We start from the raw sequence: 27,879 nt of genomic DNA, 5'->3' as shown, positions 1-27,879 counted from the left end.
CTGCGCTCCGTGACGTCATCGCTGCTCGACCGCTTCCCGGAAGACGGATTCCAAGGCCAGCGAGGTATCGTTCCATAGCTGGGGTTTGAGGTTTTCTCCTGCTGCAGCTTAAGTGTGCTTCTCCTCTCCTAGGACCTGTCCCCCTTTCATTTCCCGGCTTGACTGTGAGGATCGGGGTCCGGCTACGTGTCCTTCGGGAATGCTATCCCTCACATCTGAGGATTAGGGGCAGCATTGTTGCAGGAGCCCTACTTCTGCTTGTCCTGTGGCTGCTTGCTGGGTTGTGGCTTACGTTGGCTCCTCACTTCTCGCTTTTGATTCTGCTTTTAGCTTTTTCTTTGTTTCTTAGCTCTGCCTCTCAAATATTAGAAGGCGGAAAAATAAAAACACATGTCTTTGCAGTTATTAGCTACCATAAAACCTTGTTTAGGGAGGAAGGCTGAAGTGGAACGTGTAGGGGAGTAACTTTTCTGTGTTATCTGCGTTTATCATGCACTCCATAATCACGAACTGCCTGCTACTACCTGAGATGATGGGCTAAGTTTAGACTCTCAGTTGAAGTCTGTAGCGAATACTCTCAAGAAAAAAAAAATTTTTTTTTAATAGTTCAGATCACTCAAACTTCTTTTTGAAAATGTTTTTAATGTCTTCATGTTTGTCGACTTCAATTTAGTTTTGGCTAGATAAAAATATATTTGTCCCAATGAGATCTTTGCTACCCACTTATTAACCTGTAAGTTATTAACCCTATAGGGTCGCTATGAGTCGAAATCCACTTGACGACAACGGTTTTTGTTTTTTTTTTTTAATCAACTTAGTTGAACTTTCTGATACGACACTGAATGGAGACTTAACCATAAGTTGATGTCTGATCCGAAAGTGTGCTTACTGACACTCAGAGAACCTTGGAGAAATGTTAGAAATCATTGTTTTGTTGAAAAATAAAATAATGATAAACGATAAGCAGTGATTTTTTTCAAAATGAAACAAATTATCAGAGTCCAAAGGTGTTATAGTTGCCATCAAATAGCTGTGTATATATCATAGTTGAGATGCTGAGAGGTCTTAACTACTTTGGTCATTTTCACTTTAATAAAATCATAACTAATATTACTAACTAATGCATTGAGTGTAACATCAAATAGAAGTAATTCACTCTAACCTGATGTAATTACTTATCCCAATCTTAGTAACCTTTTTGTAATTTTATATATCTTTCCATTATCAGACTTCGGGATAGATCTGTGTTTAGAGTTTAACATCTTCATTAGAAAAGGAAGAAGTCTGTTCTCAGGGATTTTAATGTAAGTCTGAAAGAAAATTACAAATGACACTAGCATGGATTCACTATCTGCCAAGATAGCAGTATTTATCGAGAGCTTGCTGTGTTTGCGTTTTACTAGTATTTTCTAATGCAGTGCAAAAGCGACATTACAGTAATGGAATGATGGTGCAACATCTGCAGATGGCTCTGTAGTTCCAGTAAACAATTGTGTTAGATTTATTCTCTGATTTAGTTCATAACTGTGTGAAACTCAACTAAGGATGGAAACAGCCCCAGAATGTACATTTATCTTATATTTTTCTTTTGGACCCCTGTGGTGATTTCCTAATAATCTGATATTAAGATTCTCCATAATTTGGTCCTAGTTTGCTTTGATTGGTTTTAGTCAGTTCACAGATAGTTCCTAAGTACCTAATATGTGACAAGACATTGTGTTAGTGATGTGGTGATAAAGTGTGATCCACCATGAATCTAGCCTTGAAGAAACAGTTGCTGGTGAGCGAATTACCAGAAGAAGGTTCTGAGCAGAGGAGTGACATGATCTGACTTAGGTTTTAACAGGATCACCCTGACTACTGCGTTAAGAATAGAATGCTGGGGGTGGGAGTGTGTGAACTCCAGGAGACTAATTAAGACGGCCTTGTTATAATTCAGATGAAAAGATAGTGGCTTAACAGGGTGGTAAGAAGTGAAGTTGGTAAATAGTTGTTCAATTTTGGATGTATTTTGTACCTAGAGCCAAAAAGATGTGCTTTTGGATTGAACGTAGGGTGTGAGAGAAAGATAATTGAAGTTTTGGGCTTAAGCAACTAACAAAAAAAAAAAAAAATTTTTTTTTTTTTTTTTTTTTTTAGAAGGGTGGAAATGCCGTTACCTGGGAAGAGGGAAACTGGGAGGAGCAGGTTTGTGGGGGAGGATAGCTGTTCATTTATGGATGTGTTAGGTTTGAGATGTCTGTTAGTCATCCAAGTGGAAATGTTGAGTAGGCAGTTGAGTATACTGAGTTTAGAGTTCAGGGGAGAAATGGAAAAAAAATTTGGGAGCTGTCAGTGAACAGATGGTATTTAAAATTGTGTACACTGGGGACCCTGGTGGCATAGTGGTTAAGTGCCACAGCTGCTAACCAAAAGGTCGGCAGTTTGAATCCGCCAGGCGCTCCTTGGAAACTCTATGGGGCAGTTCTACTCTGTCCTATAGGGTCTCTGTGAGTCGGAATCGACTTGATGGCGGTGGGTTTGGGATTTTTTGGGACACTGGGGACAGTCATCACAGGAGTGAATGTAGATAGAAAAGTCAAGAGGCACAAGGCCTGAATCCTTGGGTACTCTAGCATTTACAAGTTGGGGAGAGGAAGAAGAACCAGCAAAGGAGACAGACTGAACAGCCAGCAAGGGACCAGGACAGTTTTAAGAGTGTGGTCATGAAATTCAGGGCGGAGTAATGTGTTTAATTGTGTCAAGATGAGGACTGTTGCTATTGGATTTTACAAGATACAAGAGGAGAGTTATTGATGGATATGTGAGCATATCAGCAGGCAGTCACAAACCAATGTGATAACTGTAGTAGATTACAAGTATATTCAGAGAAGCTTGGGAGCAAAGAGGAAAAGGGGACTGCCTTTGCTTGGGAGATGTGGAAGCCTTTATAGAGGACGGGGCGTCTGATGTGGGTTGTAAAAGATTAATAGGTTTCACTAGGCTCAGAAGATGGGGCATAGGGCAGGGAGGGGACACTCCAGGTAGAGGGAAAGGCCTGTGAAAGGCATATAATTGGGGAATCATGACTGGAACAGAAGTTGTATTTGATATTGGGGGGCAGTAGGAAGTTGGGAATTAAGGCTGGAAGAGTGAGGGGGCCAGACTTGGAACGACTTCATGTGTCATGCGAAAGAGGATTTTGTATTGAAAGGGTGAGAAGCCACTGGAGGAATTTGTGGGAGATACCCCACCCCCGTTAGACCTGCATTCCATTCCACCCAGCCCAGCTTTGCCACTTCTTAGCCCTGTGACCTTTGTTTCTGTTACATCATCCGTGAAGTGAGGCTAATATTAGTTCCCAACCATAGAATTGTGAGAACTCCCTGACCCTCCCTTTTCTCTTTCTTTTTTTAATTGTGAAAATTTATACAACAAAACATATACCAATTCAACAATTTCTACATGTATAATTCAGGGACATTGATTAGTACATTCTTCAAGTTGTGTAACCATTCTTGCTATCCTTTTCCTAATTATCCTACCACCAACATAAACTGCCCTCTTAGGATAAACTCGCTCTTTCCCTCTCCTTCTCACCTCTGGTAACCACTGATAATTTTTGATTTCTGTATGTTTGCTATGGAGTCCCTGGGTGGCACAAAGGGTTTAGCCTTTGACTACTGGCAGAGAGGGTGGCTCGGACCTACTCAGAGGTGCCTGGGAAGACAGGCCTGGTGATCTGCTTCTGAGAGGTCACAGCCTTGAAAACCCTATGGAGCAGTTCTTTTCTGCACACATGGGGTCGCCATGAGTTGGAATCAATTCCATCGCTACTAATAACAGCAACAATATATTTGCTTGTTTCATGTAAGTGATATCATTCTGCATTTGTCCTTTTGTGACTGACTAGTTCCGCTCAGCATAATGTTTTCAGGGTCCACCCACATTGTGCTATGTATCAGGACTGCATTTCTCTTTATAACTAATATTTCTTTGGTTTCCCTGGGTGGTGCAAACAATTAAGTGCTTGACTACTAGTTGAGGCACCTAGGAAGACAGGCCTGGCAATCTGCTTCTGAAAGGTCACACTATGGAGTGCAGTTCTACTCTGCACACACAGGCTTGCCATGGGTTGGAATTGACTTGATAGCATCTAACGACAACAACATTCCACTGTATGTATACACCACATTTTGTTTATCCATTCATCTGTGGGTGGACATTTTGGTTGCTTCCACCTTTTGGCGATTGTGAATAGTGCTGCAATGAACAGTGGTGCACACCCCCTTTCCCTTTTCACTCGCTTAACTCAGTTCCATTGTGAAGAATGCTGTCTCAAGGAGGCATCTGCTCATCCCTCAGATTGTCACGTCCACTAGTTATCTAGTTAATAGCACCGTGTATCTCTCCATATCATTGTTGTAATTCTATCCTTCTGTGATTACTTGATTAATGTCTATCATCTCCACTAGAGTATAAGCCCAATGAAGACAAGTTTTTGCTCACCATTATATTCCAAGTATCAGGGCAGCAGACGCCATAGATGTTAAATAAATATCTACTGAGTAAATGAGTTCTTAGTGCCTGACATGTAGTCATATGTTCAGTAAATGTAATTCACGTACATGGCATTGCAGAGTATGTGCTGAGGAGGGAGTCAGGGATCAATAAAGGAATTACCAAGCAATTGAGAGGGGACCTGGTTGAGGTTAGGTAGCATTAATCTGTGACTTTTGTGATTTTCCTTAGCACGGTGTACCTAGAATGGTTACCCATGGTTGGGAATTAGCTAATGGGCACAGAGGAAAGATAAGGACTTGTAAAAGCATGTTTAAAACAGCTGGGTGGGAGCTGTGGATGTGTAGGAGAGAAGTGAGGGCCAAAGAGGTTTTGTAGCCTAAGAATAGGTAGAAAATGGACTGGGAGGAAGCTGCATGGTGGCTAGCAAAATTAGGGGCAGGGAAGGAACTACATTCTTATGGTTCTTTGAATATAATTAAGCTAAAGAATGTAAGTTTGACTGTAGCTGCTCAAGGGGGAAACGGTGACATTTTATCGGGTGTATTTGGGAATAAAGTAAATTTTCAGGTAACTGAACTTTTTATTTATACAATTATATACTTTTTTATTATTGTACTATAAGTCATGATATAAGTTATATATTGTCTAAAAGTCATAATTCAGAGAGGATAAAATGAAATGTGCCTCCTCACCTTCCTACCTTTTGTTTCCTGAAAGTATTCACAGTTAACAGCTAGTATACCTCCCCACTCATTGCTCAGGTATCTGGTTTTTCTTAAAAACAAATGAGAGGTGTTATACATGTTGTTCTTTAAATTTTCTTTGCCTAATATGTTTTAGGAACCTTTCTAAGCTCTACTTCATACTTCTTAACTGCTGCAGAGTATGTTATTGAATGGATATATTATAATTTATTTAGCTGGCTCCTATTAATGGATACTTTAAGGGGTTTCACTCTTTTAAAGAGTGTGGCAGTGGATGTCCTTGAGTATTATCTTGTGTGAGTGTGTACATTTTTAGAAGTAAAATTGCTGGGTCAAAGAGTACGTGCATATACAGCTTTGCAACACAGTGCCATATTGCCTTGCAAAATTGCTGTATCAGGTTACACTCTAACTAACAGTGAGTGGGAGGCTGCTGCTCCTCATTTTTGCCCACAGTTTTGTTGTTGTGTGCCCTCCAGTCAGTTCCGACTGATAGGGACCCTGTAGAACAGAGTAGAACTGCCCCATAGGGCTTTGTAGGCTGTAATCTTTACAGGAGCAGATCCAGAACTGCTTTGCTTTTATTAAAACACCAAAAAAATTAATTATTAATTAGGTACTATCAATGTTTTAGATATTTTCCCCTAGTTTTTTATTTGACTTTAAACTTTACTTATTTATTTCCTTATTTTCACATGCATTCATTTTTATAAGGAGCCCTGGTGGCACAATAGTTAAGCACTCTGCTGCTACTGAAAGGTTGGAGGTTCAATCCACCAGCCACTCTGGGGGAGAAAAGACCTGGTGGTCTGCACCTGTAAAGATTACTGCCGAGGAAATCCTACGAGGCAGTTTTACTCTGTCCTATAAAAAAAAAAAAAATTTTTTTTTTTTTTATGGGGTAGCTATTATGAACTGGAGTCAACATGACAGCACACAATGTTTTTATAAGGGCCAGGTAAAGACACAGGAATCAGGATTTTTTTTTTTAAAGGGAACTTTGTGACGTCTTTGAAATAATTACTTACTCTGGAATGTCAGCCTTTGCTGGAAGTGTCAGTAATACAAACCTCATTTGAGGCCGCAGACTGTCTAGTTTTTATAAACTTTGTTCACCAACTATCACAGATCAGGTGAGCACCTAGTAACCTGTCTCCCCTTCACCCTCAATTGTATTTGAAACTGAAACGAGATACAATAGAGTTGCTTAGCTCTTCTAGCCTACATGCTTTCTGTTTCGGTAACCCCCAAGTTATGAACAAGTTGTGTTCCAAAAATTAATTTGTGAGTTAGCTATTTAATTCACTATAGAAACAATGTACATAGGTTTGTATCTTTGCTTCCAAAGTGTAAGTAGTCCATGGATGCTTTTTTTTTTTTTTAAAGCAAATTTAAAATGTTATCTAATTTTATCCTGTATAATTCAGTATGCATCCTTAGATAATAGAGATATTTTCTTATGTAACTATAATACCATTATCATAGCTGACAAAATTATCAGTACTTTCTTTGTACCGTCTAATACCCGGTCCACATTCAGATTTCTTTCTCTCACAGTGTCTTTTTACGCTTGTTGAGTCAAGATCCAAACAAAGTTGTGGTGGTTGAGGTTGTGTGGTAACTTGGCTGGGCCATGATTCCCAGTGGTTTGGCAGTTATGTAATGATTTCGTTATCCTACCTAACGTAATCACCGCCATGATAGGATCTGATGTGATCAGCCAATCAGTTGTAAGAGGAGTTTCCTTGGGGTGTGGCCTGCATGCACTATATAAGGATGTTCTGGCAAAGCATGCTGGCCTTTGCTCACTTTGGATTCTGCGTCTGGCTAGTCGTCATCTGACCTGTGGTTCTTGGGACTGGAGCCATCAGCCTGCTGTCTTACCTGCCAATCTTGGATTCTGCAGCTACGTGAGTCAGGAGAAGCCTCCAGCCTGACACCTCACCCAGGGACTTGGGACGTGCCAGCTGCTACAACCACGGTAAGCCATTCCCTTGAGATCAATCTCTCTCTGTCTATACACGCTTCATTGGTTTTTCTTCTCTAGAGAGCCCAGGCTAAGGCAAAAGTGTACACATTCTATTTGGTTATTATGCCTCTTATGTCTCTTAATCTAGAGAGAGCAGTTATTTCTTCTGCCTTCACTTTCTTTTTTTTTCCCCATGCCATTACTTATTTTTCCTTTATATGAGAGTGCTGTTAAGATTGCTCAGCTGGTTCAGGTAGTGACGGCCTCTTCCCTCCATTGTAAACCTCTCACCGTTCTGTTGTCTGTTGGATGTCATTGCCTGCATCTGTTATTCCATTAGCCCGACCCATTGCCATCTAGTCGATTCTGACTCGTTTCATTAGGGGCTGCAGAATGGTGATTTTAAAAATATGTATATATATATATATAGTCATTTATTCTACATGTATTAATTGGCATTTGAAGAGTAGTTTTATTACTTGGGAACCTAACAAGAATCACAAGGTTATGGGAAAATGCCATCAGAGTGACGATTTGTGATGATACCAGGAGTAGTCTTTTTTTGCTGTAGGGAGGCTTAAGGGAGTGGGATGGTCTTATTGATGTGTCAGTCCCCAGTTATTCAATCAAACACTAACCTAGGTGGTTGTTGTGAAGGTGAAAGATTATGATTAAGATCTATAATCAGTTGACTTTAAGGGAGATTATCCTAGATAATCTGGGTGGCCTTGATTCAATCAGCTGAAAAGCCTTAAAAGCAGAGCTGAGGCTTCCCTGAAAAATCAGAAGAAATTTTACCTGTGGACAGCAGTGTCAGCCTGTGTCATGAGTTCCAACTTGCCCTTCCTGGGAGAAGCCTTCCGCCTGATGTCTAACCCATGGATTTGGGACTTGCCAGCCTCCACAACCGTGTGAGCCATTTCCTTGAGATAAATCTCTCTATATATACACCTTACTGGTTTTGCTTCTCTAGAGAATTCAGCTTAAGACACAGGCTTTGAGTAAAGTAGAGTGGGAATGATGTTTTCAGAGAGAACCAAAAGTAGAGAACCACGTGGAGTGTGGTTTAGAGTGACAGAGTATGGCATATTTGGAAAACTGCCATTAGCTCACATGGCTACAGTTAATAGAATTGGAGGGGGGAATTGATGAAAGATGAGGTTAGACAGATAAGCACAGACCACATCATGATGAGCCTTGTAAGCCATGCCAAGGAGTTTGGAATATTTTCTCAAGATGTTTGGGAACTACTACAGGATTTTTTTATACTTTTGTGGTTCTTTTTTTTTTTTTTTTTAATTGTGCTTTAGGTGAAAGTTTATAGCTCAAGTTAATTTCTCATAGAAAAAGTTATACACATATTGTTATATGATCCTAGTTATAATCCCAATAATGAGATAGCACACTCCCAGTTTCTACCCTGGGTTTCCTGCATCCATTCAGCCAGCTCCTATCCCTTTCTGCCTTCTCATCCCACTTCCAGACAGGAGCTGCCCATTTAGTCTCGTGTATCTACTTGAACTAAGAAGCACACTCTTCATGAGTATCATTTTATGCCTTATTGTCCAGTCCAATCTTTGCCTGAATAGTTGGCTTCGGGAATGGTTTTAGTTCTGGGTTAACAGAGAGTTCAGGGGCCATGTCTTCTGGGTTTCCTCTAGTCTCGGTCAAACCATTAAGTCTGGTCTTTTTACATGAATTTGAGTTCTGCACACTTTTGTCCTGCTCTGTCAGGGACTCTCTGTTTTATTCCCTGCTCAGGGCGGTCATTGGTGGTATCTGGGTACCATCTAGTTCTTCTGGTCTCTGGCTTATGTAGCTCTTTTATCTTTTGGGCTAATATTTTCCTTGTGTCTTTGGTGTTCTTCGTTCTCCTTTGCTCCAGATGGGTTGGGACCAATTGATGCATCTTAGATGGCTGCTTGCTGGCTTTTAAGACCCAAGACACCACTCACCGAAGTGGGATGCAGAACATTTTCTTAATAAACTTTGTTATGCTGATTGACCTAGATGTCCCCTGAAACCATGGTCTCCAGAGCCCGGCCCTTGCTACTCTGTCCCTTGAAGTGTTTGGTTGCGTTCAGGAAACTTCTTAGCTTTTGGTTTAATCCATTTGTGCTAATTTCCCCTGTATTGTGTGTCGTCCTTCCCTTTTCCTAATTCTTGTGTACTATCTAGTTAGTGAATTCCCCTCTCTGCCCCTCACTACTCTCATAACCATCAAAGACTGTTTTCTTCTGTGTTTAAACCTTTTCTCGAGTCCTTATTATAGTGGTCTCATACAATATTTGTCCTTTTGCAACTGTCTAATTTCGCTCAGCATAGTGCTGTCTAGATTCATCCATGTCGTGAGATGTTTCCCGGATTCACCATTGTTCTTTATCATTGCTTAGTATTCCCTTGTGTGAATATACCATAATTTGTTTATCCATTCATCTGTTGATGGGCACCAGGGTTGTTTCCATCTTTTTGCTATTGTGAACAGTACTGCAGTGAACGTGAGTGTGCATATATCTATTCATGTGATGGCTTTTATTTCTTTAGGATATATTCCAAGGAGTAGGATTGCTGGGTCATATAGTAGTTCTATTTCTCGCTTTTTAAGGAAGCACCAAATCAATTTCCAAAGTGGTTGTACCATTTTACATTCCCACCAGCAGTGTATAAGTGTTCCCAGTCTCTCCACAACTTCTGTAACATTTATTATTTTGTGTTTTTTGGATTAGTGCTAGCCTTGTTGGGGTGAGATGGTATCTCATTGTAGTTTTGATTTGCATTTCTCTGATGGCTAATGATCATGAGCATTTCCTCATGTACCTGTTAGCTGCCTGAATGTCTTCTTCAGTGAAGTGTCTGTTTATATCCTTTGCCCATTTTTTAATTGGCTTGTCTTTTTTCTTGTTGAGGTGTTGTAGTATGTTGTAGATTTTAGAGGTTAGACCCTTATTGGATATGTCATAGTCAATTTTTTTTTCCCAGTCTATAGGTTGTCTTTTTACTTTTTTGGTGAAGTCTTTGGATGAGCATAAGTGTTTGATTTTTGGGAGCTCTCAGTTATCTAGTTTCTCTCCTGGTGTTTGTGGCTTGTTAGTTACGTTTTGTATTCTGTTTATGCCGTGTATTAGGGCTCCTAGCATTGTCTATTTTTTCTTCCATGATCTTTATCTTTTTAGATTTTATATTTAGGTCTTTATCCATTTTGAGTTAGTTTTTGTATGTGGTGTGAGGTATGGGTCTTGTTTCCTTTTTTTGCAGGTGGATATTCAGTTATGCCAGCACCATTTGTTAAAGAGACTGCCTTTTCCCCATTTAATGGATTTTGGGCCTTTATCAAATATTACTGCTTGTAGGTGGATGAATTTACGTCTGGATTCTCAGTTGTGTTCCATTGGTCCATGTACCTATTATGGAACCAATACCAGGCTATTTTGACTACCGTGGCGATATACTAGGTTCTAAAATCAGGTAGTGTGAGGCCTCCCACTTTGTTCTTCTTATTCAGTAGTGCCTATCCAGGGCCTCTCCCCTTTCCCTGTGAATTTGGTGATTTGTTTCTCCATCTTGTTAAAAAATGTCATTGGAATTTGGATTAGGATTGCATTGTATCTGTAGATCGCTTTGGGTAGAATTTGACATTTTCACAGTGTTGTCTTCCTATCCACGAGCAAGGTATGTTTTTCCACTTACGTAGGTCTCTTTTGGTTTCTTGCAGTAGTGTCTTGTAATTTTCTTTGTATAGGCCTTTTACATCTCTGGTTAGGTTTATTCCTAAGTATTTTATCTTCTTGGGGTTTATTGTAAATGGTATTGATTTGGTGATTTCCTCTTCGAAGTTCTTTTTTGTTGGTGTACAGGAATCCAACTGATTTTTGTATGTTTACCTTATATCCTGATACTTTGCTGAAATCTTCTATTAGTTCTGGTAGTTTTCTTGTAGATTCTTTGGGGTTTTCTGTGTATAAGATTGTATCATCTGCAAATAGGGATACTTTTTTTTTTTTTTATTAACTTTTATTGAGCTTCAAGTGAACATTTACAAATCAAGTCAGACTGTCACGTATAAGTTTATATACATCTTACTCCGTACTCCCACTTGCTCTCCCCCTAATGAGTCAGCCCTTCCAGTCTCTCCTTTCGTGACAATTTTTCCAGCTTCCAACTCTCTCTCTATCCTTCCATCCCCCCTCCAGACAGGAGATGCCAACACAGTCTCAAGTGTCCACCTGATACAGTTAGCTCACTCTTCATCAGCATCTCTCTCCTACCCACTGTCCAGTCCCTTTCATGTCTGATGAGTTATCTTCGGGGATGGTTCCTGTCCTGTGCCAGCAGAAGGTTTGGGGACAAATAGGGATACTTTTACTTCTTCCTTACCAATTTAAATGCCCTTTATTTCTTTTTCTTGCCTTATTGTCCTGGCTAGGACCTCCAGCACAATGTTGAATAAGAGTGGTGATAAAGGGCATCCGTGTCTGGTTACCATTCTCAAGGGGAATGCTTTCAGAATCTGTCTGTTTAGGATGATGTCGGCTGTTGAGTTTGTATAAATGCCCTTTATTATATTGAGGAATTTACCTTCTATTCCTATTTTGCTGAGAGTTTTTATCATGAATGGATGTTGAACTTTGTCAGTTGCTTTTTCTGCATCAATTGATAAGATCATGTGGTTCTTACCTTCTGTTTTATTTATGTGATGTATTACGTTGATTGTTTTTGTAATGTTGAACCATCCCTACATACCTGGTATGAATCCCACTTGGTCATGGTGAATTATTTTTTTGACGTGTTGAATTCGATTGGCTAGAATTTTGTTGGGGATTTTTGCGCCTGTGTTCATGAGGGACATTGGTTTGTAATTTTCTTTTTTGTGGTGTTTTTACCTGGTTTTTGTATCAGGGTTATGCGGGCTTCATAGAATGAGTTCAGGAGTATTCCTTGCTTCTCTGTGCTCAGAAATACCTTTAGTATCTACTACAGGATTTTAAGCAGGGAGTACCATGACCAGAGTACATAGAAAAATCTTATTTTGTAACACTCTAAAATTAGCAAGCCAGATGCCATTGAATTGATTCCAACTCATGGCAACCCCATGTGTGTCAGAGTAGCTCTGTGATCCACAGAGTTTTCAATGGCTCTCCTTTTGGAAGTAGATCACCAGGCTTTTCTTCTGTGGCACCTTTGGGTGGACTTGAGCCTCCAGCCTTTTGGTTAGCAGCTGAGCTTGTCAACCATTTGCACCACCCAGGGACTCCATGTACAATTGGTAGTGGCAGTAGGGAGATTACTCAAGGGCTGTGACATAATTAGGCAGTGAGAATGGAGGAAAGCTTGTGGTGCAAGTAGATTAAGGAGTCCTGTTGCCAGTACTGATTGGATATGAAGCCTGAGGAAGGAGTCAGGAGTGAATCCTAGGCTTCTGGCTGGACCGAGCTTGCTGAGATACAGAATAGAGGGGGAGAGGGAGGTGGTAATTTCAGTTCTGTGGACAATGCTGAGCACCCTTCCTTTTCTCCTGTTAGTACTGTGGCTTCCGTGACCAATGAGAGGACGGGCAGGGGGAGTGGCAATAACAGTCTTATAGGGATGAATGAGTCAGAATCAGCTCCACAGCAATGGGTTTTAGGGATGAGCAAGATCCCTCCCCTCTGCCCTTTAGTCTCTCTCAGCCAGATCTTACTGAGGGGTGAAGAGAAGCATGTTTTCTCATGCCCTGTTCCTTTGTTTCCTCCTCTGCAGCTGGTACTTTAGAAGGAGGAGGTGGAGGGGTAAGGAGCCCTGATGGTGCAATTCTTGGCTGCTAACTGAAAGGTTGGCAGTTCAAACCCATCCAGTGGCTCTGTGGGTGGAAAACCTGGCAGTCTGCTTCTGTGAAGATGACAGCCAAGGAAACCCTGTGGGGTTATTCTACTCTGTCACATGGGGTCGTCATGAGTCAGAATCGAATCAATAGCATACAGCAACAGGTGGAGGGGTGAGGAGTACACATAGGACCAGGGAGGGGAGTGAGGAGCAGAGGTAGGTGGGCTCTTTCTCTTCTTTGGAAATTTTACATTGTACAACCTTGGGCTAGCTCCTTAAAAGCCCACCATGGCTGAGCATCTTTCTCTCTGAGGGCTTGATGAGTGTGTGGAGTGCTCCGAAGAGTGCCTGGCACATAGTCTGTGCTGTTCACGTGTCGCCTGTGGCTGTTGCTACCAGAGGGGTCACTGCTTCATCCTGGGGTTGGGGTAGCAAGGGGACAGAGGAACGTTTCCCGGCTTTTCCTGTGGAAGGAGCAAATACTCAGAAACTCTAATCTATAATAGTAGAAACCATTTGAATTAGGGTTAGGAGACCCTTTATTTGTTAGTCTGCCTTGCCTTTATTTTTTAGTTTGGAAAAAGTCAAATAGTTCAGTTTAGATTTAATAAGAGTGATTATTCTTACTTACAGCCTTGCTTTCAATGTTCACCCTAACCCATGTTAACAATAAATAACTGCTTGTTGATTGGGGCTTTGGGACAGGGAATAATTACAGGAAAAAGCCCCACTGTAATTCTGAAGGGGGGAAATATTTTCTAATAGAAAAGTTGGATGAAAACTATCACATTTAAATAAAGGCCTTCTTGTATTTTTCAGATGTGCAGTATTTGTTAAAAGCCAAAATACTTTATAAAAGTATGCCTTTATTTAAATTTAGTGGTCGTTTATTTTTAACTACAATTTTCAAACACACTTTTTGAAATAACAAAATTTAAACAAAACAGAATGGAGAGTTTAAAAAAAAAACAGGCCTTCTTTAATCTTCTCCCCTAAAACCTATCTGTTGTTTGAATTTCTCCTTCCAGACCTCTGTCTGTGTGTACACACGTACAAGTTCTTTTTTGTAAACAAACGGCACCAGGGCAGACACATCATGTGGTGTGCACAACGTTGCAGAGCTGTTTCCAGCTGTCGTGATGTGTCAGTGCTTGTGGATTTATTCTTTATTTTTACTGGCCATTGGTGCTGGGTATAATATTCCCTTAGGTGCATGTGCTGTAATTCATTGAACCACTTCCCTGTCAATGAACATTTGGATTATTTTCAGTATTTTGTTACAGTCTATTTATTCAAGAAATGTTTACTGACTGCTGTGTGCCAGGCAGTGCTAGGGATATAGCAGCGAACAAAACAGAACAAAATTCCTACTCTTACGTAGCTATGGTTTTTAGGGGGTCCAAGCCGAAGCCCGTTGCCATCAAGTTGATTCCGACTCATAGTGACCCTGTAGGACAGAGTAGAACTGCCTGCCCCATAGGGTTTCCAAGGAGCTGCTGGTGAATTCGAACTGCCCACCTTTTGGTTAGCAACCGAGCTCTTAACCACTGCACCAGGAAGGCCCCTTTTAGGGGGTAAACAGACAATAAATGAATTAAAAAAAAATGTCAGATGGTGATAATGCTGTTGAGGACTGTAAGGTAGGGAAAGAGATAGGGAGTGCCAGAAGTGAGGGGAGAGGTGTGCAACTTAAAATAGAAAAACCTGTTGCCATGGAGTCGATTCTAACTCATAGCGACCCTATAGGACAGAGTAGAACTGCCCCATAGGGTTTCCAAGGCTGTAATCTTTATGGAAGCAGATTGCCACATCTTTTTTCTGTGCAGTGGCTGGTGGATTTGAACCACCAACCTTTCAGTTAGCAGCCGAATGCTTAACCACTGTGCCACCAGGGCTCGTTCACTAAATTACAGTGGTCAGGAAAGATTCACCAGTAGATGACACTTGAGCAGAGATCTGGTGCAGGCTACGAAGCTACTCGGGGACAATGGAGAGGGGGAGGAGAGCATTCTAGGACGAGGAGAAGACGTACAAAGGCCCCGAGGTAAGAGGCATGCTGATACGATGGAGAAAGAGCAATGAAGCAGTTGTGGCTGGAGTGAAATGAGCAAGGGGAGGGGACAAAGTCACAGAAGGCAAAGGCAGTTGGACAGATTGCATGAGTCTTTCTTACAGGCCATTGTAAGGACTTTGTCTCTCTGGGTGAGTTTCTGGCCGAGGTGTGACGTACTCTGACTTAGACTTTTGGATATCGCTTTGCTTTCTTGATAGTAAATAGATGATAGAGCAAGGAGGCCATTTAAGGGGCTGCTGAGACAATCAAGTTTTCCTGAGTTGTCAGATGGTTTGTGTTCACCTGCTACTAATCAAAAGATTGGAGGTTTGAACCCACTCCGTGGTGCCACAGAAGAAAGGCCTGGCAATCTGCTTCTGTAAAGATTACAGCCAAGAAAACCCTATGGAGTTCAGTTCTACCCTGTAACACGTGAAGTCTCCATGACTTGGAATCGACTCGATGGTAGTGTTTTTGTTGTTTTTGCTTATTTGGTTTGCAACAACCCAGGCAATACATGATAGTGATTGGACCAGGGTGGTAGCAGTGTTGCTGGTAGGAGGTGCTTGGATTATGAATTTATTTTAAAGATAGGATGAGGGGAATCAGATATCACTCTGACACTTTGAATCTGAACAGTTAGACAGTTGAAGGACCTATTTACTGAGACGTGGAAGGCTGCAATAGGTAAGGTTAGGAATTTGTTTATGGGCACACAAAGTTGGAGAATCTGACTGGACATCCAACAGGAGATAGTAGGCATTTGAAAATGTAAACTTGGAGTTCAGTGGAAAGACAGCAGTGTATTAACGCAATTTAAAGCCTGGAGACTCACCTTGGGAATAAATTAGAGAAAGATAACCAAGGCCAGGCCTTGAAGTATGTCACCATTAAGAGGCTGAAGGTAAGGATAGGATGTAGTAAAGGAGACCAAGAAAGCAGCCAGTGCGGTAGCAGGAAAACCAAGAAAATGCGATGTCCAAGAAGTCAAGAGGAAAAGGGGGTCAGTGAGGTCAAATGATAGCTCAGAATTGACTGTTGGAGTTAGCAACATGAGAGTTGTGGTTTTGACAAGAGCAATTTTGAGTGAAGTAGGGGGCCTGATTGTAGTAGATTCAAGAAAGAATGGAAGGGAAGGAATTAGAGACTACTGGGTCGCTGTGAGTCGGAATCCACTCGACGGCAGTGGGTTTGGGTTTGGGTATAAGCAAGGAGTCCGTGGGTGGCAGTCGTGGTCCCACAGGGAATGCACCAGGCTGCTAACCTGAAGATTGGCAGTTCCAGTCCACCCAGAGGTGCCTGGGAAGAAAGCCCTGCTGATCTCCTTGCGAAAAATCAGCCATTGAAAACTCTTGAGAGCACAGTTCTACTCTGACACATGGAGTTGCTGTAAGTTAGAACGACTCCCTGGCAATGGTGTTTTTTTTTTTTTTTTTTTTTTAAGGGCGGGAGTGTTTAGTATAAGCAACTCTTTTGAGGAGTTTGTTTTAAAAGGGAGAGAGAAAATGGGGCTTCAGCTGGAGGGGGATATGGAGTCAAAGCTTTTGTTTGTTTCTTGTCTTAGGTGGAAAAATAACATGTTTCAAGCTTATGGGTAATGATCAGTAGAGAGGGAAAATTGGTGCGAGAAAAGAGGGAAATTCAGAGAAGAGTTTGAGGTGTCCATTTTGATAAATTTATATGCATATGTACAAGGATTTCTGTAGGCTGGATTCTTAAAAGGATTTCCTGAGTCAAAGAGTATGTGCATTTTAAGTCTGTACCGATTTATATTCCGCCATCAGGGTGTACCCTTGTTAACGTGGGATATTCCTAATATTTAAAATTATTGCCAACCTGATGGATGATTATTTCTTCATTATTTTAATTTCTTTTATTGCTTTATATAATCTTATCTAATCCTTTGTTGTATTTTGGCAAATATTTTCTCCCAGGGTGTCTCCTGCCTTTTAATTTTGTTTATGGTATCCTTTTACCATAAAGTTTTTTTCAGTTTTTATGTAGTTAAATCTGTCAGCCATTTTGTTGTATAGCATTTGGGTTTCATTTGGATTATATAAACATTTTACATAATCTTCCAATGCATTTGTACATTTAAATTTTTAATTACCCTGGAATTATTTTTTGTGTATGTAATGAAATAGTTATCAAAGTTTTCCATCTTTTTCTATGTTCTTAAACAGTAAAATGCCACAGGGATTATCTATGTCTTGAGGGTTAGAAGAAATTACCTGTAAAATCTAGGCCTTGGAGCCTCTTTGGAGGGTACTTTTGGCTACTTTTCCAAATTTTTTTTCCCTGTGGTTAATAATTTATTTCATTTATCAACTTCTTTTTAGGTCAGTTTTGGTAATTGATACTTTCTCAGCACACCATGCTTTTCATCCAGATTTTCAAATATTTTGGTTTAAAACTCTGCATCAAGAGAGAAAGAATACTAAATCTTCTGTATATTGGAGTGTATCCCTTGTTCTTTCTCCTTCATCCCGGCAGCAAATGCTGGAGCCCTGCTTTCCCAGACCCGAGGATTGGCTTAGCTGTTTTCAGCCCTCATGGCCCAGCTCTTACTGCCCTTCATCTTGGGGTTATTCTTAGATTCTCCTGGAAAGCTGTATTTTCTTTTTGGTGGCCTTCTCTTTTGTTTGTAGGGGATTGTAGGTTCCTTGGCTCTGTTTTCTGTCAGTCTGAGCCTGTTTGCTGTTTCGCCTACAGAAATTTCTACTGTGAGATCTGCCGATGGGTATGTGCCCTTCTTGGTTTCCAGCGTTACTATGGACTTATTTTTTTGTATTTCTTCTGTCATATGGGAGGAATTTTGAAGGCATGTTGGGCAAATACACGTGTTCAGTTAACCATTCAAAACAGGAAGTCACCATTCTTTCCTATGTGGGTTTCTTTTATCAGAATCCCATATTGAATTGCCGGTTGCACAGCAGTTGGATAGTAAGTGACTTTACAGCACAGGTAGTGTAGTCAGATAGACCCTTCACTACTTGACTCTTTTTTTGGAAATGAAACTAGATGTCTTGGTAGAATATGCTTATCCAGAAGACATACTGATACATTGTGACTAAATACTGAAATAGTGTTTTTTAAAATTAAATGACATAGTTTCAATATTTAAACTGTAAGGGACTTTATAGATCGTTAATTAGGCCAACTGCCATATTTTATGGATGAGGAATTTGAAGCCCACAGGGATTCCCTGATTTATGTAAGGTGATCAAGCAAGACAGAAAGCCCAAGTCTCTTTACTTCCATTTTGCTCTGCTGTTGGCTGTTTTTCACATTCTTGTTGTTGTTAGCTGTATAAAAGATTTTCAGCTATTAATAATAATAAAAAAAATTAAAGATACATACAGCTTAGGATTGCCTCTGAAATTTGGTCTTGAATACTTTATTAAATACATTGACATGGATTTTGCTTTTTTCACATAGATATTGAATATTATGATATAAATGTGAATTTTAAAAGAGTGAGCTGCCAGGTTATAGTGTAGCCTAAATGAAAACAATGTAGTTTATTTCCCCCAAGTTTTTTGTTTTCTACTTACAGACTTTATGGGATTTATGGACTCTTTGAATTTCTTATTAATATTTGAAAGAAGCTTAAGGAATAGACATAAACATATAGACTTGAAAAATGATTCTAGTGATAAATAATCATGAGCTATTTCAGACCTAAGATTTCTTAGTTTAATATAATATGTTCCTGTATCAACACCTAAATTTAAAAAGATTAAATATATATGTCTTTAAAAAAGAGAGGTTTGCTTATCATTTCTTCAGGAGGCATTAGAGGATGTACTGCCAAAATTTCATTGCCTTGCTTGGTCTTCAGCTTCAACAGAAAGTTTTTAAAATGCAGGATTTTGATTATCGATATCCCATGTCCTAGTGCTTTAAAAGCATTGAGGTTTAATATGTATCAGTGGGCTTGGATGGGCTCTTTGCCTTTCTTTGCTTGTCTTTCCTTTTCTTTTTCCAGACAACTTAAGGAGAGGGGAAGTTTGAATGGTTTTGCTTCAGAATTATATTCTAAGAAGATTTGTTAATTATTTTCAGGTTTTAACCTTTTGGAAATTCATGATATGACCTGATTTTTTTTTTTTTTTTTTGTAAACTGAAGAACAGTCTCTTTAATATGAATTCTAAGATTTTATTTTCTTTTTCCAGTTGCTCATAATGGCAAGTGAAGAAATTAATGAAGACTATCCAGCAGAAATTCATGAATATTTATCAACATTTGAAAACTCCATTGGTGCTGTGGATGAGATGCTGAAGACCATGATGTCTGTTTCTCGAAATGAGTTGTTGCAGAAGGTATTTTAAAAATGTTAATTCCTAACGGGGTAACTTATAAAACAGTTCTGTTTTATGAAACACACACAAGAGGAAATGTTAGGCCATCAAGTCAGTTCCGACTCACAGTGACCCCATGTACAACAGAACAAAACACTGGCCAGTCCTGTGCCCATCCTCACAATCATTGCTATGTTGGAGCACATGGTTGCAGGCACAGTGTCAGTCCATCTTGTTGAGGGTCTTCCTCTTTTTCATTGACCCTTGACTTTACCAAACATGAGGTCCTTCGTCAGGCAGGGACTGGTCCCTCCTGATAACATGCCCAGAGTACATGAGAGGAAGACTCATCATCCCCACTTCTAAGGAGCATTCTGGCCATACTTCTTCCAAGACAGATTTGTTCATTCTGGTAGTCCATGGTATATTCAATATTCGTTGTCAACACCATAATTCAAAGGCATCGATTTTTCAGTCTTCCTTATTCCTTGTCCAGCTTTTACATGCATATGAGGTGGTTGAAAATACCATGGCTTGAGTCAGGGGCACCTTAGTCCTCAAAGTGACATCTTTTATTTTAACACTTTAAGATAGATTAGTGATGCATTCCCCCTTCCCCTTTTATTTTAACTCAATATTTATTTGAGTATTTCTAAGGGAAAAAAAAACAAAACTCTAACCTTAGAAAATGCTTCTTAACTATAACCTGTAACTATTTTTATTTTGACTTGATTTTGAAAAATAAAAGGAGTGCTCACAGCATTCTTTTTGACAGACTGTCTTTGACCTTTTAAGTATTACAATGATGTTATCTGGGTTTCTGGAAACCCTATAGGACAAAAACAGTAAATTGACTTTGACAGTCTAAAACAAATCTCATTATGTTTCCTCTGTCTTTGGTATTGCCTAAGTGTTTTAGCCTGCTTCTTATACATAAATGCATCATGTACAATGTTTATATTGATGAATCACTTTTGACATACAAAGCCCAGATCATAACTCCACAAATTAAAATAATTCAAAAGAATTTTTCTTGGATTACACACATTGCTTTGTCTAACTAAAGATAGTACCCTGAAGTGAAAATTTGTGGGCCAAAATCACTGTTTAACAAAACTTATTCTTTTTGCAAATTATTTCCAGACCATTTGGTTATTGAATTATAGAAAGTGAAAAAAAAAAAAGAAAAATATTTCTTTGATACATCGTGCTTGGTGAAAGTTTAAAATGTTACTGATGGTACTCAAAGTCCGTGTGTATTTTTCTTCTTTTTTTAATAGCTGGATCCACTTGAACAAGCGAAGGTGGATTTAGTTTCTGCATACACATTAAATTCAATGTTCTGGGGTAAGTGTATTACGCTGGAGCTAATTAGAAAGCAAATGATTTATTGTACCAAAGTGATTGTGTGTGTGTGTGTGTGTGTGTGTGTGTGTGTGCAGTGTTTCAGCAGAAATTTCTTTTTTATTGTGCTTTAGGTAAAAGTTTACAGCTCAAGTTAATTTCTCGTATAAAAATTTATACACATATTGTTATGTGACCCTAGTTCCAATCCCTATGATGTGACAGCACACTTCCCCTTTCTACCCCAGGTTTCTCATGTCCATTCAGCCGCTCCTGTCCCTTCCTGCCTGAGATACATATATATATATATATATATATTTAATATAATTATAATTTATGGCAGTTTTAATAATAATCAGATATTTATTTCTTTTAAATCAGAATACCAGATGCCCATGAGCCACACATACATTTAATATTGCATATGGGTTGAAGAATTTAAGATTTAATTAATCACCTGTGTGACTTTACTTTTTTGTAAATAGCTAGAGTTTTTTAATTGTAATTAGTTAATACATACACCATTTTCTTACATAAAATCTTTCTCTTGTAGTTTATTTGGCAACTCAGGGAGTTAATCCTAAGGAACATCCAGTAAAGCAGGAATTGGTAAGATTTCAATGAGTTTATTTTCTTTTTATTTTACACGTTGTTGTGCATGGAAACCCTGGTGGCATAGTGGTTAAGAGCGACGGCTGCTAACCAAAAGGTCGGCAGTTCAACTCCAGCGAGTGCTCCTTGGAAACCCTATGGGGCAGTTCTACTCTGTCTTATAGGGTCGCTATGAGTTGGAATCGACTCGACGGCAGTGGGTTTGGTTTGTTTTTTTTTTTGTTGTGCGTGGTAAACTGTCTCCTGATAGACTTCTAGTATTCTTGAAATTTAGCCGGAGTACCTTGATTACACTGATTTTGGGGAACAAAATTATTTAACATTGAAATTTTGAAAGTGAGCCAGATCTCGTCATGTCTTTGGCTTTTCTTTCTCTTATCTGTGTGAGAGAATTGGTGTTCCATATAATATAAATCTTTAGATGGGAAAATGTTATGATTCTAGCAATTATTTGTAACTTCCATATTATTTTTCCTATGAATTCTTGAAATCCTGTTCATCTCTAGGATAGTTTTTTTTTTTTTTTAACTCTTACACAATGCTTAAAAGTACAGTCTAGTTGATTTACTAGCAAAGACGGGAAAGTTTCTCCCCCGCCTTTTCAATTCCTCCATTAATTCATTTTCTCAGCAGTAAAGAATCCAGTTCAGCAACAAAGCTAAAAGCTTTTTTGGCACCAGTTGTATATGTACTGTCCAGTAATTCTGTATTAGTGACATATTTACAACCTGTAATAAATCTTCTAGGTTTGTCTTTGTATCCCATTTAGATGTGGAAGTATAGTATATAAGGTCTGATATCTTGGAGTTTTTGCTGACTTCAAAAATTAAATCATTCAATTTGAAGGAAGAAATTAGAAATCAAACTTATGGTTACCTTCTTGACTTGGCTTTATGAATATTATTAATAAATCTATTCTTTGTGTATATAAAATACAAGGTAAATACATATGTGAAATGCACTAGACATTGTATTCTGTTCTTGTTCTCAGGTCTTATGGTAGTTGATGTGTGTGTTATTTATAACTTGGCCATTTATTTTTAAGAAAGGACGAATAGAGTGAATCTGTTGCCTTTATTTTGTTCAGTGTGTGGACTGAGGCATTTTCTTCTTTTCTTTAAAAGTTCTTCGGCGGGGGGTGGGGACACAAAATATAGCAATTGTGAAAAATATTTAAAGCAAAAGTATAAAGCAGCATTATATGCAGATCATGGTTTGACCAGTGATAGTGGCTTTAAATTGTAAGAAGTGTGGGTTGTGTCATCTGTTTTCAACTTTATGATATTCTTAAAGCCAAGAGGATGAAATTCCTTTTTCCTTTAACACAGTTATTTGGAGTATTTTAATACTCGTATTGTCAGTGGGAAAGGAAAGGATCATCCATCTTCCTCCCCCTCAGAGCACATTCTTTGGAGGAGTACATTCATATTCTGAACCAGGGTTAGCAAATAACAAGCAATATAAACCTGCTCCACTTTCTGACCTTGTCACAGACATTACTAATTGATCGCAGAGCTAGCGTGTGAGAGGAAACGGACTTGCTGTATTTTTTATTACAGACAGGCAAAGGACCGTTGACAATAGTTTATTCATTCAACAAATATTTGAATGCTTACCGGGTGCCAGGCATTATTTCCAAATGAGATGATTCCTCAGTGAATAAAGCCGGTAAATGTCCCTGTCCTTGTGGCACCCACCAGACTGTATCTAGTGGAAGGGACAAACAGTAAACACAATGAAACAGACAATAAATACACCTGAAATATGTAGTGTGTTAGAAAGCTACATGTACTGTGGGAAAAAGGAAACAAAATAGAGTAGGGTAAGAGGGCTTGGTAGTGCTGGGGGTTGGATTGCAGTTTTCAGTGGTAAAGTCAGGACCTGATTGACAAGGTATTATTTAAGCAGACAGGAGAGAAGACAGGGAGTGGCTCTGTGGATGCTTGAAGGAAGATCCTTCCAGGTAGAGGAGTAAGCAGGGCTGAGGCCCCGAGGCAGGGCTAGGCAGGGCTAGGCAGGGCTGGGCTGGGTTTGTGCTGCAGCTGGTAGCCACCATTGCAAGGGCTTTAGGCTTTATTCTGAGATATAGAGAGCTGTCAGAAGGTTTGAGCAGAGTGGTCTATCTTCTATAGTTAAAACATTTTAAGGTTCTGTATTTTTCTCTGTATATATGTAACTGCTTTGATTATTTCAATGAAACTTGCTGCTCAGCTGTGATCGATCATTCACTCTGCCATTTTACGGCTGTCGTCAACTTTATTTCTCCAGTTGAAGGGTAGGATAGCCCTTTATTCTGATTAATGGTCTCAGAAGATTCCAAGTGGTACAGCAACATATTCTGTTTCTCCCCTTGTAAAGCCTGATGAGAACTGTACGTTTTATTAGGAAGCGTCATGTGCTTATCAATCAAAACTATGATATTGAGTAAAAGACCGTGCATTTTCATGCTGCCTATTTTAATTGTGACACTAGAAGGTAACAAAAAAAGAAATAGTTAAATACCACTCCATCCATTTTCTGTTTAGAAAAATTTTAGGAAAGTTTAGTTTGATGTGTGTTGCAAGTATACAAGAGGTCAGAATTTAGGTTGTAGACTTCAGATACAAAACAGACAGTATGTGGATTTACGTTAATGCTAATTTCAAAAAATTTATAGTGACATATAAACAATCGAATGGTTATCTGTGTGGTGGTGTCTTAGTATAGTCATTCCTCTTTTGAAACACTCACAACACTTCTGAAATGACTTTTTAATGCCTGTCTTCCCCCGCCGACTGTGAACTCCAGGAGAGCAAGGGGGCATGTTTACTTGTACTTCCTAGCACCATGCACTTAATAAGCAATACCTACGTATCTGTTGAATTTAGCCGAGGTAGAGTGTAATAGAACCCTATGGTGCCGAACAGCGTAGTAAATCTATTTCCTTTCTTTATTTTTTAATCTTTCAGGAAAGAATCAGAGTATACATGAACAGAGTCAAGGAAATAGCAGACAAGAAGAAGGCTGGCAAGCTGGACAGAGGGGCAGCTTCAAGATTTGTAAAAAATGCCCTATGGGAACCCAAACCTAAAAATGTATCAAAAGTGGCCAATAAAGGAAAAAGTAAAAACTAACTTTTTGGTTTTGATGGACACATATTCAAAAAGTACATCATTTTTATTGTTTTCCACAAAAGAGATGATGGCTAATGGGGCCCTGCAAAGTTTCAGTGTGTTCCTTACTGAATTCATATATAAAATTTACACTTGAAATTTGTAATGCTGAATAATTTTTTTTTCCAGAGAGATTAGGTTACCTTTCTTGATTTTCCCGTAGAGAGCTATGAGGTTTTTAACATTGTGTGTATGATACTTTACCATCTCTTGATATGAAACTCTGATTTCCTTATATGGGTCAATCTTTCAAGTACCATTTTATAAACAATTGTGAAATTTAAGTTACATGTTCTTTGTAAATGTTTGTACTATTTTAAATGTACCTTATGAAATGTGCTATCTGAAGGCTGTTTTCACTATGTAATACAGCTGTTTTCACTGTGTAATGTTAAGAAAGTATAAAATGACTTAAATGTCGATTTTTTTTTCTGTATAGTTTATCATGTGTTCATGATTTTAGGAATTTTTTAAAAAAAATTTGAGGTGTGAAATTAAAACTTTAAGGTTACACTTTAATTCTTGGCACTTTGCCTCTACATCCCATTTAAAATAAAATACATTTCATTAAGTATAGGTGGGAAAGGAGGCTGTATGCTGATGGCTGATTTTGGCATAACGTCTGTACCTAATCAGTAAAAGTCGTGTAGCTGACCGGTCTGTTTTTGTCTTGAGTAAATTTACCTTCCAAATGAGGAAGATAGGTTTTAGAAATCATCACGAGTGGAGACATTCATGGATTTTTGTTCTCGATGCATAATACCTCAGATAACTGCCCGTAGTTCTCTGGATCGAATATTTTCATATTTTTTGCTTGTGTGCTTTTGAGGCCGTGTGAGTCCATACTAGTGTTTCAGAACAATTTCTTATGCTACCTAATGCCACTTAAGCAGAAGGAGAAATCCAAAGGAGATTACATTGTGTTTATATTCTGATGTATTTTTCTGGAGTATCAGCTACAGAGAATTCCCCATATTACACTGTTTTTATGTCCAAGCCCATGAATGTTAATTGCACACCCTTAATGCGCTCAGTCTTTGAGTCCACATCACTCTGTGCAGGAATGCCAAGTACAGTAAAGTACTTTAATTTTTGAAAAAGGAGTTGTTAAAATTTTCTGTGTGATTAATTCTCCATAAGTAACCTTGAATAAATGGGTTTCTTGATTTATGGTAACAGATATTGGAAATGGTCTTAAAATGTAATGGATTTTGTAAAGCATGGTGAACTCTTTCTGTGACACGTGAAGAGGAAGTCACGGAGAGAGGCAGAAAGTCTCTCCTGGCTCTGATGGCAGACAGTTTGTGAAGTGGAAGAACGTTTATAGTTATTTCACTCCTTTCTCACTTCCATCCTTTCAAATTTCTAGCTGTTTGCTTTAAAGTCGCTTGTGCTTGAGAAAATTAGTGTTATCATTAAGATTCAGTGCAGTATATGTGTCTCTGTGTCACGTGTGGCAGATAAGCCTGTAACTGGCATTTCTGTATATTTTCTCATTTCATAGAGAAAAAAGTGTTAAGTGAAAAGTGTTTATACACTTGGAAAAAATCACTAGTCAAATTGTCGATTTGTGAAAGTCCAACTCTATGTTCTGTTAAATTGGAAACTGTTAAGTAAGTAATTTGTTCAGTGTTTACTCTTAGAAATAAAAGATGATTTTCATGTGTTCCATTTTACTATGTATAATTTTAAATACTAATTACTTAGCAAATATGTAAGGAGCTGCATGGCAGTAGTGCATTGGATTGTTTCTTTGTGTGTCGTTAATGACATTCACATGGCCAGATACCGTGCTGGGCATTAGGTTCCAAAGAGGACAACTCAGCCTTTAGTCTACTTCTATAAAGTGTTGTGAAAAAGGTAGTCTTTTCATTCAATTCAGTTTCTCAGACTTACTGAAACATTTATGACAAATTGTGTTCATTAACCTTAGAACCATAAAAGGTGACGGGTTGATCTATTTGACTGTGGTATAGTTATTGTTAATGTAGTTTGTTCCAAATGGCAGTGTGCTCTAAGTTTAGATGTTAATTATACCCTTTTATTAATTTCTTGGGAATTAGCAAGTTGGAGAGGTTGCAGCTATAGATATTTTTAAGACTAGAATTTTAGACTGTTAATCTCATGCTAAATAATGACATTTTTGTCTTTATATTATTTTAAATACAGTTTTCTTCCTGTTCATAGTTGCAGGATGGGAATTCATTTTAGTAAAGTAGAATATGTTAAGAGAAAAATTGAAGCTTGAATTATGGGTTACTGGAATTAGGAGATTATATCAAGTTGGTTGGAAGCCCTGGTGGTGTTGTGGTTAAGTGCTGTAACTGCTAACCAAAAGGTCAGTAGTTCAGATCCACCAGGTGCTCCTTGGAAACTCTATGTGTGGCAGTTCTACTCTGTCCTACAGGTCTCTACGAGTCGGAATTGACTTGTTGGCAGTGGGTTTGGTTTTTTTGTTTTTTTATCAAGTTGATTGGTTTTTAAGACACTGCAGATTAAAAAATTCTACTTAACTATTAGAAATGAATTGGTATTATTTCTAAATAAGGCTTTTAAAATTAACTAGAAATGTAGGAAGGCCTTACAAAATGGACAGTGTATTGAATATAGATCCTCTTTTCTTAAGTAGGACATTGGAGAACAAGGTGCTTCAGGAGGCAGCTTGTTATATAGTTAAATTCTAATGTTATGTAGTTAATTATTAGAAATTCTGGCTTTACAAAGTGACAGTGACTAAGAAAGATTTGAGCAGTGATTCCCAGCCTCATGCAATGGCTAAGCTTGGTAGGTAAAGAGAAGAAAAGGAAGCATGGCGCCTCTTTTTCTTCCTTCATTATCCACACAGCATAGTCAGCTCCCTCAGATCAATTCGGTGCCTCTTTTACCTAATGACCTTGGTAGCAACCTAATCTGTATAAAGAAATGTGTTCTGAATGTGCGTTCCTAATAAAAAACATTTTCTGTAGATTCTTGTGTAAAACTCTTCTGTCTTTGGTGATACAAGCCATCTTTTGTTTATTTTGTATGTTAGCATTTTGTAGCTGCATTAACAATTTTGTTAGGGGAAGAGTTTACAGGACTTTATGATAGAAGGCTGTAGATTTGTACTACTTGATGAATTCAGTATTGCTCGCTAGCAGGATTTGAAGAAAAGCCTTTGAATGTTTTTGGTTTGCAGGTTAGTTTTCCTGTCAGAGTGAGCTTAGTGTCATAGACGACTCTTTGGAGAAGCCACCCACTGACTTCATGTGCCTTTTTAAGGTGCTTGTTTTGTGGCATAATTTTTCATACAGTGAGGAAGATTGGTAGATCTATCCACGTACGAAATAGCTCTAGTGATAAAAAAAAAAAAAAAAAGAGTGATAGCTATTGGCAATTAAGGTTTAATTTTACCCTCTTCCCCCGCCAAAAGGCCCAAGATAAAAAACAACCTCGCTCTGT

At 38.8% G+C, this 27,879-nt stretch overlaps 1 protein-coding gene across 4 annotated transcripts; it reads left to right on the top strand.

Moving 5' to 3' along the window:
* Positions 1–27,403, top strand: C1D (C1D nuclear receptor corepressor). Of its 4 annotated transcripts, none has more exons than XM_023552706.2 (6): positions 1–64; positions 7,114–7,188; positions 19,205–19,351; positions 20,611–20,677; positions 21,228–21,283; positions 24,235–27,403. In XM_023552706.2, the coding sequence occupies exons 3-6, from the start codon at positions 19,214–19,216 to the stop codon at positions 24,397–24,399; spliced, it is 426 nt and encodes a 141-aa protein (XP_023408474.1). In that variant the 5' UTR covers positions 1–64; positions 7,114–7,188; positions 19,205–19,213; the 3' UTR covers positions 24,400–27,403. The 4 variants fall into 4 exon arrangements, with proteins under 4 accessions (XP_023408474.1, XP_023408476.1, XP_003413699.1 ...); XM_023552708.2 differs by having other exon boundaries at positions 18–64; positions 7,039–7,188; XM_003413651.4 differs by lacking the exon at positions 1–64 and adding an exon at positions 94–1,304.
* The last annotated feature ends 476 nt before the right edge of the window (positions 27,404–27,879 follow it).

This window comes from Loxodonta africana, chromosome 15 (assembly GCF_030014295.1).
Source record: "Loxodonta africana isolate mLoxAfr1 chromosome 15, mLoxAfr1.hap2, whole genome shotgun sequence".
Taxonomy (NCBI): Eukaryota; Metazoa; Chordata; class Mammalia; order Proboscidea; family Elephantidae; genus Loxodonta; species Loxodonta africana.
Note: the sequence above shows the minus strand (reverse complement) of the source record. Positions and strands in the feature narration are given on the sequence as shown.

Excerpts from the sequence above, each read along its gene's own strand:
- C1D (XM_023552706.2), top strand. The coding sequence starts at position 19,214 with ATGGCAAGTGAAGAAATTAATGAAGACTATCCAGCAGAAATTCATGAA. Across the intron at positions 19,352-20,610 it reads GAAATGAGTTGTTGCAGAAG|CTGGATCCACTTGAACAAGC; the intron begins GTATTTTAAAAA and ends TTTTTTTAATAG. Across the intron at positions 21,284-24,234 it reads ATCCAGTAAAGCAGGAATTG|GAAAGAATCAGAGTATACAT; the intron begins GTAAGATTTCAA and ends TTAATCTTTCAG.